This window comes from Ostrea edulis, chromosome 3, assembly GCF_947568905.1.
Source record: "Ostrea edulis chromosome 3, xbOstEdul1.1, whole genome shotgun sequence".
Lineage (NCBI taxonomy): Eukaryota > Metazoa > Mollusca > Bivalvia > Ostreida > Ostreidae > Ostrea > Ostrea edulis.
The window spans coordinates 38,253,947-38,269,997 of NC_079166.1; the positions used below are offsets into that span (position 1 = coordinate 38,253,947).

Here is a 16,051-nt window from a genome sequence, read left to right on the forward strand (position 1 = left end):
CTTTTCAAATTTTCATCTTCTCCAGAACCACTGGGCCAATTTCAACCAAACTTTGTAAAAATCATGTCTCCCGGGGGTAGGTTGGGGCCACAATAAGGATCAAAGTTTTACATGCGAATATATAGGGAAAATCTTTGAATATGGGCCAAGGTGACTCAGGTGAGCAATGAGGCCCATGGGCCTCTTATTATAAGCATGTTTACTGTAACCTTGTATGGTTTCCAGAAATGTTGGGTGTTCAATCTGACAAAATAATAAATATTTTCATGTATGTTCATACTAATTATCTAATTTATTTATTACGTCTACCTGTCATTTACAGCTCATTACGGACAACAACCCCTACGTCCTTGGAATTCGCGACACAGAGAGTGTAAAGGTAATGTAGGCACTATACAGTGCATGAATACAGAACAATGCAATGTAAATCTATCATCAAATTAGTCCTACTTTTGTCAGCATACTTATCACATTGTTAATACTTACACATTCACACATTTGGTCACTATTACCAAAGACCCAAGAGTGTAGAAAGGTAACAGAAAGGTTAGAATAATCAGTTCACATATTGTCTATCAGCACCAGTAAAATGGAGAAAAATAAAAACAGCATGCAAAAGCTGTGATAGAAGGCGTTCAGATGCCAAACAACAGATGTCACTACAGTTCCATTTTTTTTTTTTTATCTCAGCAGTGTTTGACCTTTGACCTACCTTTTGAATCGAGGGGTAAAAAGAGAGAACAGAAAGTGCAGTAGACAATGATTCATGGACTCAGTCATTATTCAGTAAAGTCTAGCTTATACAATGAAACTTAAAGAATGCCATACAGTTGAGGTTTTTATATATGTAGAAGTGTCTTGCACAAAAAGAATTGATGGCCACTTGCACTGTGATCTGTTGCTACAATGTATTCTGTGTTATTGATCAGATAAGAGTTATCAGCCCCTGTAAGGGATTATAAGTTTCCTTTTCGTCTGTCTGTTCCTCTGTCTGTCACTCAGTCTGTCACTCAGTCTGTTCTTTGTGGTTTTCCGCACTCTTCCCACTTCCAAGGAAATGTAAATACTAGTATTGAACTAGCAAAGGATTGTCATTGGCAAAGTGTTGGTGAATGTAAATTTTTTATGGAGTGAATGTCTGGGCTGTTTGTATTATGGAGTGAATGTCTGGGCTGTTTGTATTTTGGAGTGAATGTCTGGGCTGTTTGTATTATGGAGTGAATGTCTGGGCTGTTTGTATTTTGGAGTGAATGTCTGGGCTGTTTGTATTATGGAGTGAATGTCTGGGCTGTTTGTATTTTGGAGTGAATGTCTGGGCTGTTTGTATTTTGGAGTGAATGTCTGGGCTGTTTGTATTATGGAGTGTGTAAACAGTGGAAGCATGACCTAATTTGTTTAATTAGTGAAGCCAATTATGAATGATTTACCCAATGTGTCTATTGCTTTTATATCACTATATAATACAATCTACCTAGACATTTATTCGTAATATATAGCTCATTATGTCAAGTTCAAAGGTCAAGAATTAAAATCCATATTAGAACAGTGTAGGTTTATTACAGACATTATTGAATGATCAGAAAGTTTGATGCTTTCTGATTGGTTCAGGCGATCTTTTTTGGTGTGTACCTCAGAGTGAGTTCACCAGAATATTAACTTTGGGAGGTTTTTTTTAGGGGTGGGGGTGGGGGATTTAATTCCCTTTTAATTAACTAGACATTTGTATCGACTGATGAAATTGCAAATTTTAAAGCATAAAATTACATTAAGTTAAGGCTGTGTTGTTTGTAAACAAGTAAAATGGTGGACAACAAGCTCAGGTAAGTGTAAAAGTGTATATTATAAGAAAAATTGGGAATGCATTTCATTACTGTTACAGTTTCTGGGTTTTGACTCTTGAAATACATATGTATTATTATAATGTGTTATAGTGCTCTTGTTTTTATATTTTGAAGAATTAATAAAAAAGGTGTACTGTCAAATCTCAAACTCAATGAGGCCAAGAAAAAACTTTGAGATATCTGAGGGTTCAAGATATTGAGGTTAAAATATATAAAGAAAATGTAGTTGAGACAATTCCCACTCACTTCAAACATATCCATGGTATTCAGGATATCAATGTTTTAAGATATAGAAGTTCAACTGTATTGTAAAGACTGTTGTAAAATTCCTGATCATTTTTAAATAAATCAGCTAATGACTTTTGCTGTGGTTTATTCATGACTATGCAGACCTGGCTCCAAGACCATAAACTGAGAATAGACTATAAGTCAAAATTTGGATCACTGACATCTTAAGATTCAGCTAGCACAGACGTTTAAAGAATCATGTGGTTTAATTATTAAAAAAATCAAATGCAAACATATGCTGAAAATTTAATTTGTTTTTGAAAATTATTTCAAAAGTTGGCTGGATTTAAAATTTAGCCTTAAGTCTATTCTCAGTCTATGGTGTTGAGGCCTGGTGAGGTATTGGTCAGCCTGCGCTAACATGTATGTCCTCAATCAACCGATACCTGACCGGGTCTGTATAGTCAGGAGTAGATCTCGTCAAAAGTCAGTAATTGTGTAGAATGTTGGTATAAATGTTAATATTAATAACGCTGAACCCAGTGACATGATACTTGTGATATGTCCTTGTCGTTCCTAGTTTTGTTTCGAATGTCAGATTTTTAAATTATTATTATGCGTACACTGAGCGGGATCTACATGTACTTGTATATTGCTAATTTAAAGTCTCAAATAAGACACATGATAAACTTTAGGCATTAACTGTTGCACTCAGTATGCAAAGGATTGGACTGTAACAGGCATGAAAATTCTAAGAAATTTCAAATTACAAAGACACGCTGAGAAAAAGATTACTAGGAAATGGAAATACTACAAATACATTAGCATTAAATCTTATTTCTTGATATCTGATGTGCAAAATATTTTAAAATTGTAATATGTAACGTTTATTCATGATATATACGTGGGTACAAACTGTCTCTCGTAATTAACCCAATATATAATCAGCTGCTGTTATTAACAACAGATGTCAGAAAGTAAACATTGTTAATTTCTTATACAATTTGATGTTATTTTTGTGTGAAAGCCCGTGTTTTTGATGATTTGCTAGTTACTTGTCAGTGAGGTTTTTTAAAAGGTTCAAAACAGTATTTTCATGGATGGACAAAAACAAAAATTTGCCATAACCATATTAGAACAGGATTTTCACAGATTATATTCAACAACTTTTGAGTTTGCTTGGTGTACATTTCAAAAATGGAAGATAATGAAAGTTTTCAGTATTAGAGGACTGTACTGTATGTCTCAGAATGTACTGTATGTCACAGTTAGTCTTAGTATGTACTGTATGTCACAGTTAGTCTTAGTATGTACTGTCAACATGGTAATAATATCTAGTTAGTCTTAGTATGTACTGTCAACATGGTACTAATATCTAGTTAGTCTTAGTATGTACTGTCAACATGGTACTAATATCTAGTTAGTCTTAGTATGTACTGTCAACATGGTACTAATATCTAGTTAGTCTTAGTATGTACTGTCAACATGGTACTAATATCTAGTTAGTCTTAGTATGTACTGTCAACATGGTACTAATATCTAGTTAGTCTTAGTATGTACTGTCAACATGGTACTTATATCTAATTCATAACATCATGAACATCAAGCTTTTGCTGTCCTAGTTTGTTTGACTATTTTAAGCGCACAATAAGTATATATGACTATAAAGATACACACATATACATGTACTAAACAACAAGGATGTACGTCGGATCCTGACCGTTTTGTGATTGTATTTTTTTATCTTGTATTGTGCAGTCAATTTTATGGTATATTACATTAGGGTATGAGCTGTGAGGCTTTCACACCAGCGTCCTCTATGAAGCACTATAGTTATAATGCGCTTCATGAATTATGTCAACGTGAAGCACTGTAGTCCATACCCTCGTGTATTTTTAGAACACTTGCAATCTGCTTTCCTTTCTGTTGGAATTTCCAGTCGTTGAAATATACATACAATATTTATCCAGATTGCTATTTTGCACATAATGTTCACAACTGCTGTGCATTCATGAGGAAATGGCTCTCATTGTGATATTGTAGTAGAGATATCAATCTTTAAGGCTTAAACATTGGAAATGTAAATATATACCAATACATAGGTATTAGGTATGTTCACTATACATGTACTATTACAATGACATGTATGTTCTCTGATTATTAACAGGAATTCCAAAAGAGGCTTTCCAAAGCCAGAAGAATCATGGTGGTGGGCAATGGAGGAATAGCCACGGAACTGATGTGAGTTGTAAAAAGAAATTAATTGTGGAGAAACTCTAAGTAGAGTAAACCCATCCTCACAAGTCAAGGTTTTGTGATTACATACACTCCACACAAACCCTTGACAAATGTAGGTACTGTAAATTCCTAAATATATGTGACGAATTTATTATCGCGTAATTTCGAGAAATATTGCTCACGAAAAAATATTTCTCGCTTTTATCTTTATATTGCTAAAATACATGCAAAAACATTTGATCAATACAGCACTCGCAAATTTATTTTCTTGCGAATTGAAGTCCATGAGTCATTTCGTGATAATAAGTACTCGTGTAAAATAAGGAATCTATAGTATTTGGATTTTGGGCTCAGGAGTCCTCATTTCATTGGGTCCAAGTCATACACTCAATCAGCCAATCAAAATGCGGTTCTCATTCTAAACACGTGGTAGACGTAAACAATGATAACTGCGAACAAAAGATGGCAAGTCCTTCAATTCTTTCAACTTCTCGTCGCATATGCAATGATATCAACTTAAACAAATACTGCCATTTTCTCTCTCTAGACCATGTAGATCAGCCATCTTTGTGCTCAGTCCGAAATTCGTTTCGAAAAGAGATCGTTTCATTGGACAGCTTATTTTTAGCATATTACGCATTGTAAAGCTTGAGCCCGAAATTTAAATAGCTACATTCGTCAAGGATTTGTGTGGATGGTACGTAATCTCAAAACCTTGACTTGCGAGGATGGAGTAAACCTATAGAACAGGAAAACTTTAAATGTGTTCATTAACCTCTGAGAACTACTTATAGGGAGATCTTTCTTATAAATATTAGTTTAGTAAGAGGGAAATTTTGTGCTATGACATATTTGGACTCTGTCACACACACACACACACACACTTATCACCCCTATCTAAACTCCTGAAAAAAAAAAGGGGAAAAAGAACAAATTTGCTGTAGACAACTTTAATCAGTTTTCAAATCTCAATGCATAACTCACTACTAAAGTAAAATAGAAATGCAATAACATTTTTACTTAGAATACAGATTCCAGTCTAACAATCTCCTCTGTAAATTACAGTCTGTCATAGATTCATCAAACATCAGCAGGTATAATCAGGAAACTCTCACACAGTTATTCATTCCAGAAAAATATCAGCCCCTGTTTTGCACAAAAACACTCAACTCCGATGAAGAAATTCTGGGATTTTGGTAATTATTGAACTAGATGTGCAATCTACAGTTTGATAAAGCAATGTAAACAAACTATGATAGCAGCCAAATGGGTGGCTGAATTTGAGAAATAAAAAGGGGAAAATTTAGAGGGAGAAAAATGCTTTAATAGGAGATAAGTGTTTTCCACCACAAGCGCTTGTTTCTGTAAGTAAGTTATGACGTCTGTATATACAGTAGTATACTAATAGTAACACACGTTATTATTTAGTATACACACGTCATAAATTATTTACAGAAACAAGTGCCTGTGTTTTCCACCTGGGAGTAGCAGGTGTTTAAAGTTTGTTAGCGGGAGACTTCTACATATGTCAAGAGAATTAATATGTATGGAAAAACTTGTCATTAGTATTGCGAGCTTGTCCTTGTGATTGGACAATCATGGAAAACAATTAAAGAGAAAACGTCATATTTATAATTGTACAATTATGTGTTAAATGGATTTAAATGTCACATTGATATTGTTAAATATGTGTTAATTTACCAGTCTCAATCTCTCTCTGGAAATTCCTATTATTCAGCCATACAAATAACAATCAATGTCTGAAGATCATAAACTGATAAAAGACTGAAGTCAAAATTTCGGTTTACCTTTACGATTTATCTACTCAGTAGCATATATGTTTTTTAAAAACCTGCTGGTTTATAAAGAAAATCAAATACAAACATATACTGAAAATTCTCTTTGCTTATGCAAATTATTTTAAAAGTAAGCTGGATTTGAAATTTGGACTTAATTTTATACACGTATCAACACTTTGCACAAGTTATGTCCCTTGTCCATCATCTCCCAGTTAAAAATCGTATTTCATTACGTTGGCCATTGTAATTTTCTTATCTGCAGGTTTGACATTTGTTATTTTCCCATCAATTGCAGTCAACTACAATAATGCCTCAGGGTGGGGCAACCCATTAATTTGTATGAAAGCTTAGTAATTATATATAATGCATAGAAATAACGTCTTACATTTGTTAATGTAAAGAAGGAATATTTGGTTTTTCAAAGGGACGTAACTCACGTTGAAGTGTTGATACATGTAACAATGCATTTTCAGTTTATGGTCTTGAGGACAGGTTTCGTGCACCAAATTATCTTCCATATCTAATTTTAGTAAATATTATGTTCATCTGTGATACAAACATCTCATTAAAGGTTAGAGAAGAATGGCAGTGAATATTTTCACACTAGCTGCCTGAGCATCCAAAAGTGTTTAAGGATTGGGAGATGGTTTAATAGTTCTACACAAAACTCTGAATTGTATTTTTCTTGTCCTCATCAGGGATGTGATGGTTGCCACCTTTATACACTCGTAGGCATCATTCTATGTGATTTCGATAATATTATAAAACATACAGTCAAAAATCATTATAGTGAACTCAACGATGTTGTGGTCCTTAAACCATGGTTTTATTCATAGATTGTTCTAATCATTTGAGAAGAAATAACAATGGTAAAAATAACAACATTTGATGTTAACATTTTTAATTTGACATAGATATGAGGTGGAGGGATGTGAAGTTGTCTGGGCCATCAAGGACAGATCTATCAGTAGTACATTTGTAGACCCTGGGGCAGGGGAATTCTTTATGTCCGAACTCAACAAGAAGAAAGAGACTAGGGAAGAGGCACCGTCTAAACGACTCAAATACACAGTAGAGGGTAAGTAATAGTTTTAATTTGCTCTCTCTCTCTCTCTCTCTCTCTCTCTCTCTCTCTCTCTCTCTACATATACATGTATATACTATCTTTGATGTTTGGTAGTATTTGGTATAGAAGGGTTACTATATAATACAGGGGGATTTTGATCCTGTTTTATTTTCACCCTCATCCTAATTGGGCAAATGTAAAACTATAATAGTATATTCCACTTGTATTGAATTATCTGTTAGATATCTGTCGTATTGAGGTAAAAGTAACTTCCCAGAAAATTATATAACATCGGTTATATTGAACTTTGGATCTAATGAACATTTTAGATCAGTCCCCTGAATTTCAAGATATCCAGAGTAAACTGTTCTAAGGTGAATTCAAATGACATATTCTAATGTAGGAAGTTAGAATCAGTGTATGGCTTTAGAAGCAAATTTAAATGGACTTTTTTTCGCTATGTATCTGTGTCAGATATTGCTCAATTCTTAGAGGAATACAAGTTCAGCTTGCATTTCATCAAGATTGATGCACCATGACCTACTTTAGGGCTAAAAGTAGGTCGAATAGCTTTCCAGATTTTTTTCACTATGGATACAGGTTATGCCGTGATATGTAGTCACAACCTTCCTCTCAGAGAAATACAAATTCAATTTGTATTTCAGCTTAATTGGTGCACCACAACATACTTTAGGGCTTAAAATAGGTCAAATAGTTTCCTGGACTTTTTCTCATTATGGATACAGAGTTGATGTTGGCCCAGACCTCCACAGATCCTTGCACTTGAAGGGCATGTTTTTTAAGTGAATTATCAAAATCTTATGTAATTTCAATACTTTACAGTGAATCTGGAATGGATGGAATATTAGTGCCCAAATTTATTGACTTTTTATTTCATTTTTGACCTGTTTGGTCTAATGAGTCCGCAAGAACATCGTACTACTAAGTAAGGTCTATAGCAAACTGGTATATTTTAGTTGAGACAATACTTTTCCCATCAAGCAACACATTTGAGCAGAGTTACATTCGGCATGTCTGCACATGCTTGATACATGTACATATTGTAAGTCATAGAAATGCTTTGAATAATGATTGGATAGATTTTAAAGCATACAGATAATGTGAATTTACAATGCATGGTATTTAAATGGAAATGGCTTTAGGACAAGTGATAAGAGTGTTGCTTTATGTTAAATGCCAATTTAATGTTTTTACATTATGTAGAATTTATTTGCAGAGAGCAATAAATACAATGAAACATAAAAAATCTTAGCATTATAAAGAATTTAGTACATGCTATTGATTTGAATCGAAAATCATTGAATCGAGACTAAAGTATCGAAAATCAAATCGAATCGAGAAGGTACTGTATCATTTCACTCCATCAATCTCACTATAATAGTGATATACCAATATTATAGTGAAATTTATGTTTCCACCAATCTGTATATTATAAGCACATCTACATGTAAATGATCGGATACATTGACTGACAAATATTACTCCCATTATGAAAGGAATACTGTCACAGGACACAACACTAACAATTTATCAAGCAAATACTTTACATTTCAAACAGAGTAAGTACTACAACATATTTATTTCTATCTGTAATTTCAAATTTATGTACAAACAAATGTTTTATGAAGGGGAGGTATGTTTTAGTCCACAAAAACTGTTGCTCCTAGCTACCATGTGACGACCTAGTCCGAGTGTCCCCATGGGAGTGTTAGTCCCTTCTAGGACAGCAACAAATATATAATGATGCAATAAAAAAAGCATGACCTTGAACATATCTCACCACAAAATCAAGAACCTCAACACTCAAATAGTTTGAAGTGAAAAGAAAGTACATGTTTTGAAATATATGCATGCAAAATATTACATTTCAACGTGTCCAATAAATATGAGGGGAATCCATCCTTAATTCACTTATGATACATGTATATTGTTCACAATTAATTAGTTAAAGGAACATGAACTATTTAAAGTTACAACACTGTCCTTATCCAAGTTCATGCATTCTCATTAGTGTAGCACTTTGTATTTTCTGGAGTGGAATTTGTCTGAGTGATTGTTGGTAGGAGTATATAGCAGCCTGGAGGTCCCCTGAAATCTGTTGACAGATACCCAGGATCTGCCATGATATGTCTCTTAGTATTTGTGGTACATACAGCCCCTGATCATGGTGAACTAGGACCTATAGATCATTAAGAGCTGTTTGTGCTCTCCCCGTAGGTTGGGGCCATAATAGGGGATGACAGTTTTACATGCGAAGATATAGGGAAAAATCTATAAAAATCTTTTCAAGAACCACTGGGTCAGAAAAGTTGAAATTTGCATGAAAACTTCTTGACAAAGTGCAGATTCAAGTTTGTTAAAATCATGGCTCCAGGGGTAGGGAGGACCTTAATAAGGGATCAAAGTTTTAAATGCGAGAATCTTTAAAAATTTAAACTTCTCAAAAACCACTGGGCCAGAAAAAAGGAAACTTGCATGAAAGCTGATATAGAGTAGATCTAAGTTTGTTCAAATCATGGTCCCAGGGGGTAGGACGGGGCCCCAATAGGGTGTCAAAGTGTTATATGCTGATAATCTTTAAAAATATCTCTTGAACTATTTAAGCTAGGGCTTTCAAAGCTTTCAAATTTTGTATATACATTCTTTACGGTATGACCTTTCATGTTTTGCATTGATGTGTGATCTTGTGTCCTTGACCTGGAAGTTTGCCATACTTTTACTAAACATCTGACCTAGTGAGTGTGACCGGTCGGCAAGGGATGCTCACTCGTACTAGGCACCTGATCCCACCTCTGGTGTGTCCAGGAGTTCATGTTTGCCCAACTATCTATTTTTTATTGCTTATTGGAGTTATGAGATTGATCACTGTTCGTTATCTTCCCCTTTCATTTAAGGTAGATCTTTCATTTGTTGTATATAAATTTCTTATGGTATGACCTTTCATTTCATACCATGTCCTTTGACCTCATGACCTTAAACTCAGAGTTTGACCTATACTTTTAAGAAAACATTTAAACCTTTTTTAAAGTATATCCGAAGCTATTTTAGATAGGACTTTCATATTATGTATATAGATTCTTAATGGCAATACCTTGTGACACAATGGTGCTTGAAATTTAAACGTGAGTTTGATCTACTTTTACTAGTAAAGGAAACCCTGACAAATTCAATATCTCCTGAACTATATGTAGTAAAGGTAGGGCTTTCATATGTTGTATCTAGAGTTTCATGGTAATCCTTGTTATGTTTCCTCTCTTCAAGGGGGAGACATTGTATTTGTTCTTTCTGTCCGTCCATCTGTCTGTCACATAATCGTGTGAACGCTTCTCCTATATGGATTATTGGATAGATTTGAAACTTTGTACAATGATTCATTGCCATTTTTAGGTGTGCATATTGTCGTTACAGGAGGATCCAGTTATTTTCCTAAAGGTCATAGTGGATCTAAGAAGGGTGGAGGATGTTAAAATAGCTTTTGAATGCTACTCATATATGGCTTATACGATAGACTTGGGACTTTGTACAATACTTCAATGCAATTTGCAGATGTGCATATTATAGTAGATCTAAGAGGGGTGGAGGGTGAAAATAGTTTGTGAACACTTTTCGTATATGGCTTAACGAAGTTCATAATTCTCTATATTCCCGCTCATGCTTTGTCCTTCGTTTGATTCAGTACATTAAGGGGTCTCCAATGAAGTTTGGTACACTTCCAATTTAGGGAGCTGGGGAGACATTTGTTCTTCATCAATAATCTCTGATTATATGTTGGTGTTTGACCTTTTGACCTAGACTTGAAAGCTTGACCTACTTTTAATAAAAAATATCATATACCATGATCTCTGTATGACCTTGTGATATTGGTCTCATCTAGAACAGGAAGATCATGTTAGTCAATTGTTAGAGTGTTATATGTGTTATATGAATTCATTTTCAGTTATATTGTGGTCCTTTGGTGTAGGTTTGGGGCACGATATGGGGTCAAAATTTTTCATTGGAATAAAGATTAATAAAAACAATCTTTTAAAAATCACAACAGCTGAACAACAGCAGGTCCAAGGTGACTCAGGTGAGCAATGTGGCCCATGGGCCTCTTGTTTCGAAATCATTATGGCTTAAAATGTTCATCACTCAATTAACATTGCAATACTTGTCACATATACAAATGATACTATGTTAAATATCAGTAAAGCTATCATGTTTCCTATCTATGAATATTCTCGTTTCTTTTTTCATTATAAATTCTGTAATATTTTCTCAATAATCTAGCTATTCTTACATTGAAAACATTTGATCTGTAATCAGCAGGTCTAATATATCCTAAACAATCACACAAAAATAAGATCATAGTAATTACCCAGGCATATCATTATAAACTGGAGCATTATACTCTTTCTATCCATGCTCTACTGTTCGCAAAACTAAGCATACCACAATGATGAAGATAATGGTTAGGGATCCTGAAAATTAAAGTCATGAAAAACCTGCACACCATGAGATTCAAGATGTGTAACAGTAGTGGGGAGATAATTAAGACTTTCGAAACCTTAAATTGTGTCCCGATAAGACAAATAATTAAAATGTCTGTGATAATGGGTTTTAAATTTTCCATATAGCCTTGTGTTATAAAGAATGGCAAGGGTACCGTAGTCAAAACAATATGACAGCCTTCTGATGTAGTGTAGATTCATATTTCTTTACACTTTTATCTGGATTCAGAATCGGATTACAGTAGGCATGCAATTTTTTTTTCAAAATCTCAAAGACAGCTCGGGAGAGTCGTTAAAGAAGATGCAATCGATCAATCAATCAATCAAACACAGTAAAGGTACATTGATATATGTAAAATTGTATAGTACATGGTTTTTCTTACCACCAAGTTCTGGGTTGCATTAGGTTAAGACAATAATTTTAATGTTTTACATAGTGGACAATGCAACAGCTAGGTTGAGTGATGTGGACTATGGGCTTCTTGTCAAAATGGAGCAAATCATGTGTGACAATATTGGTGATTAATTACAGATGTGGAGACAGAAAGTTCCAAATCGACGGCAATGGGAGGTGCCCTGGGTCCTGATTGGTCAGCAGAACTCTCCATGACTGGCACGCAAAAGGTATCAAATTAATTTTCTGACTTTGCATATTCTACTGACATATATAATGTATCTAATTTCATCATGGCATACTTTTACAAAGCCAAAGTTCTGAGGTCACAATGAAGTCAGTGTGCTATTTCTGGTTGATTTTTGTAGTTAGCTGTTCTGATACATTGTTCAATTTCTTCATTAAATGTACCCATCTAAGCCATGCAACAAATATTCTAGCATAATTATAGTGGAAAGACATAAATAGCCTTTTGATAGTTCAAATTAAGTAGATTTGAAAATTATAGTGGGACTTGAACCCATGACATTCCTAAAAGTTACTTAGCTCTCCTTTACAAATAAATCCTTTTCTGGGCATGTTTGTTCTTTTATCTTCCATCTCCATTCTGTCCATCTTATTTTGCATTGAGTTTATATCTTGAATAAATATAGAAGGAATTGATATATACATCTTGGTAAAAGCATTAAAACTGTAGTGGTCAGCCAGGTTCGATTGGCAGTGGCCATTTAGCTTAGTTGGTAGAGCATGGCCAGTTAGCTTAGTTGGTAGAGCACCATGCAGACTCGTGATTCAGAGGGCCTGGGTTTAAATCCCGGTCTGGTCTGTTGCATTTTCTTCCTTCCTGCTGGTTATATTTGGTGCCATGACCAGCCCTGGACTTAATGCAGGTGAAAGTCATGCCAAGGGCAAAAGAATTAATCTGGATTGTATGTCTTTGAGGGGGAAACAATTTATGAAGGGAGAAATTTAGTGGTCAGCAGGGTTCTATCGCCAGTGGCCAGTTAGCTGAGTTGGTAGAGCACCTGACTAGAGATTCAGGCAGCCCGGGTTCGAATCCCAGTCTGTTCCTTTGCATTTTCTCGATCCTGTAACACAACTATCTATAATTTACATGTATTTCACCTTGACCTTCCATTTGACTTTGAGCTAGCATTTCTGGACTTTTCGGACTAACACATTTTAACATATATAGGATATGTCCTTTGTTAAACTGTACAAATACATGTTGGCAACACAGAATGACTACCCCCAAAACTATTTCACTTTGACCTTCTTTGTGATATTGACATAGTATTTTTGGATTTTTATGTTAAGTCCATTTTTTGAAAAATCAATTCTATATATAATAGGCATTCATGTCTTAAGGTAGCTCATAACACCAAACTTTTATTTAAAGCCTCGTTAAAACATCTTTTGTGAAGTATGATTTCACCATCGAAAGATTGATACAATGTCTCAAGTATTTAATATGAATTTTTTGTGATTTTCCCCAGAATGATAATGAAAATGTGTTTTCTTTGCAAATAAGATACTCTTGAGTCCGAATTTTGCTGTAATTCGGTGCATGATATGAATATCTAATAAAACATACCCAAAAGACTCAGATATAATAGTTGGAATTTTTTTTTTAGAAAAAAATATTGATGAAAATTAAAAACGGTATTTGTTAATATTTTTTTAAAGCTACGGATAAAATCTTGAAAAAACATGCCAGATCGAAAAGATATATATCGAAGAAATATATTTTGAAGAGATATATATCACTATATTCAAACGGGAGAAAAAAGTACAGATCCTAATCTTGATAGATATATTACTAAAATTGTATTGTTGCTAATTGTATGCACTTTTAATCAAGAAATTGATTTCCTTTATAAATTCATTTAATCAGTAAACCATTTTACATCAAAGGGTTGTAGTATTCTGATTAAAATGTTCTCTATGGCTACATTTCTATAATTCCGATTGGGCTTGGTTCAAATTTGAAAAATCATAATATTTCTGAATTTTGACCATTTCATTTCAATTTCTGTTTGAAATATATTTTGCTGATATATCTTTTTTTCTAATTGACATGTTTTTTGACGATTTTATCTGTAGATTTAGAAAATATTAGCAAATAACGTTTGCAATTTTCATAAATATTTTTTATTTAAAAAATTAGAATGTCTGTCTGAGTCGTTTAGGCATCTTTTTTTTTTTTTTTTTTTTTTTTTTTTTAATAGATATATTCATATTATGCATCACTTCACAGCAAAATTTGGACTCTACTAATATCTTATTTGCAAACAAAGTACCTTTTTTATCATTTCGGGATAAAGCACAAAAAATTCATATAAAATACTTGGTGAAATCATACTTCATAAGAGCCTTTAGATAAAAGTTTAGTGTAATGAGCTATCTTAAGGACATACCAAATATTAGGCCTTGAATTGATCACAGCCTATAAGAAGTAGATAATTGTATAGTGTACTTGATCAAAACAAACAAAATTGAATTATAACTACTTATTGCAGTGCATTCTTTGTAGAATAAGAAGATTTAACTATCATAGAATTCCCAGAACTTGTATAATGTTTGCACATTGCTGTACAGATCTCCCATTGCGTAACAGTGGAGAAATGTGTGGAGGTGAGAAATGTACTCGCCAGAGAAGAGTTTGTGTCGTCAGGAAAATCATCTACGGATCTGTCTGGAAATGTAGATCAAGGTAAGTGTAATTGCTGGATGTGGGCAGAAGTTGGTCATTTTTTCTATAAGAGAAATGTCAGAAGGAGAGTATTCTGTTAAGTACATTGTGGACAGATGTCAGTCAGAGTTCATTTATCAGTAACACTGATACTCTTATATCTTAACGTCTTCAATAAAAGACTCATTATTGTCAGTTGTGTGATTTGGTCTGATATGGCAAAGATATAAATCCACCTAGTATTTTTACTTAAAACACTGTGACCATACACAAAGAAGGTTGAATATTCTCTTTTCCAATGCAACCAAAGGACGATGATAGCAAATTATAGTGAAAATACTGAGGGTTTTTTCCAATATCTTTTTTTCCAGAGTAATTGTGCTAGTATTATCAAAACTTTTGCTTAAGGTTTCTTTATATATTTAGTAGAAATCAAGTTTGTTCAAACCATTATCTCCAGAATCCAGAACACAATGGAGGTAGAAATATGTATAAAAATAAATCTTCAATGTATAGGTCACCTGCATAAACTCCTAAAAGACACATTATTGTCAGTTGTGTGATTTGGTCTGATATGGCAAAGATATAAATCTACCCAGTATTTTTACATAAAACAATGTGAAGTAAGAAGCACCATACACAAAGAAGGTTGGACATTCGGACTGGGTGAAATATTTTTAAAAAGTCAAAAGTTTATTATATTTTTTGTCATTTCTCTGAGCTATATGAACACTCTGGCTCATTTGTGTTGTTAGAATAAAATGTTCTATTTTTTCTTTACAATTGATTTGTCCCTGTATGTGAATGCACAGAGTTCCCCAAAAATGATAATTATGAACTAGAAATAATATCATTTCATATATTCCCTCCTGGACTAAACTTACATGGAAGTTTTATTTAGGGACCACTGAGCCGATTTTAACTAAACTTGTCACAAAGTATCATTTGCTAAAGGGAAAGGGGGATTTAAAGGGGAAATAATTTTCAAAAAAACTAAACATTGGGTTGGTGTCTTAAAACGTCTTTTTCTCAAGAACAATTTCATCAGAAATTTAAATATTTACAAATGATTATTTTTATTATATACATACTATAAAAGTGGTTATTTACGCAGGGGGTTTATTGAGTACGCATTTTTCCTTGTCCAACATTACTCGTGGGGAAAAATACGCATTGACTGAATATAATATTATATTATCTCAAATATATAACTATACGAGAAGGGGAAATTTATGCGCTTATTACATGACCGCGTAATTAGTGTAAATTTCCCCAACCCATA

At 33.7% G+C, this 16,051-nt stretch overlaps 1 protein-coding gene across 2 annotated transcripts in view; it reads left to right on the plus strand.

Annotated features, from left to right (window-relative positions):
* Positions 1 to 16,051, plus strand: part of LOC125675705 (pyridine nucleotide-disulfide oxidoreductase domain-containing protein 1-like) — a 41,628-nt gene that overhangs the window by 12,472 nt on the left and 13,105 nt on the right. For both annotated transcript variants that reach the window (XR_008801996.1, XM_056160641.1), the window contains exons 5-9: positions 323 to 379; positions 4,237 to 4,310; positions 7,021 to 7,184; positions 12,216 to 12,307; positions 14,676 to 14,790. Coding sequence is in view for 1 of the 2 variants with exons in the window: in XM_056160641.1 (XP_056016616.1) it covers positions 323 to 379; positions 4,237 to 4,310; positions 7,021 to 7,184; positions 12,216 to 12,307; positions 14,676 to 14,790 (502 nt within the window). In the remaining variant the exon portion in view is untranslated. The remainder of the gene's footprint in view (positions 1 to 322; positions 380 to 4,236; positions 4,311 to 7,020; positions 7,185 to 12,215; positions 12,308 to 14,675; positions 14,791 to 16,051) is intronic.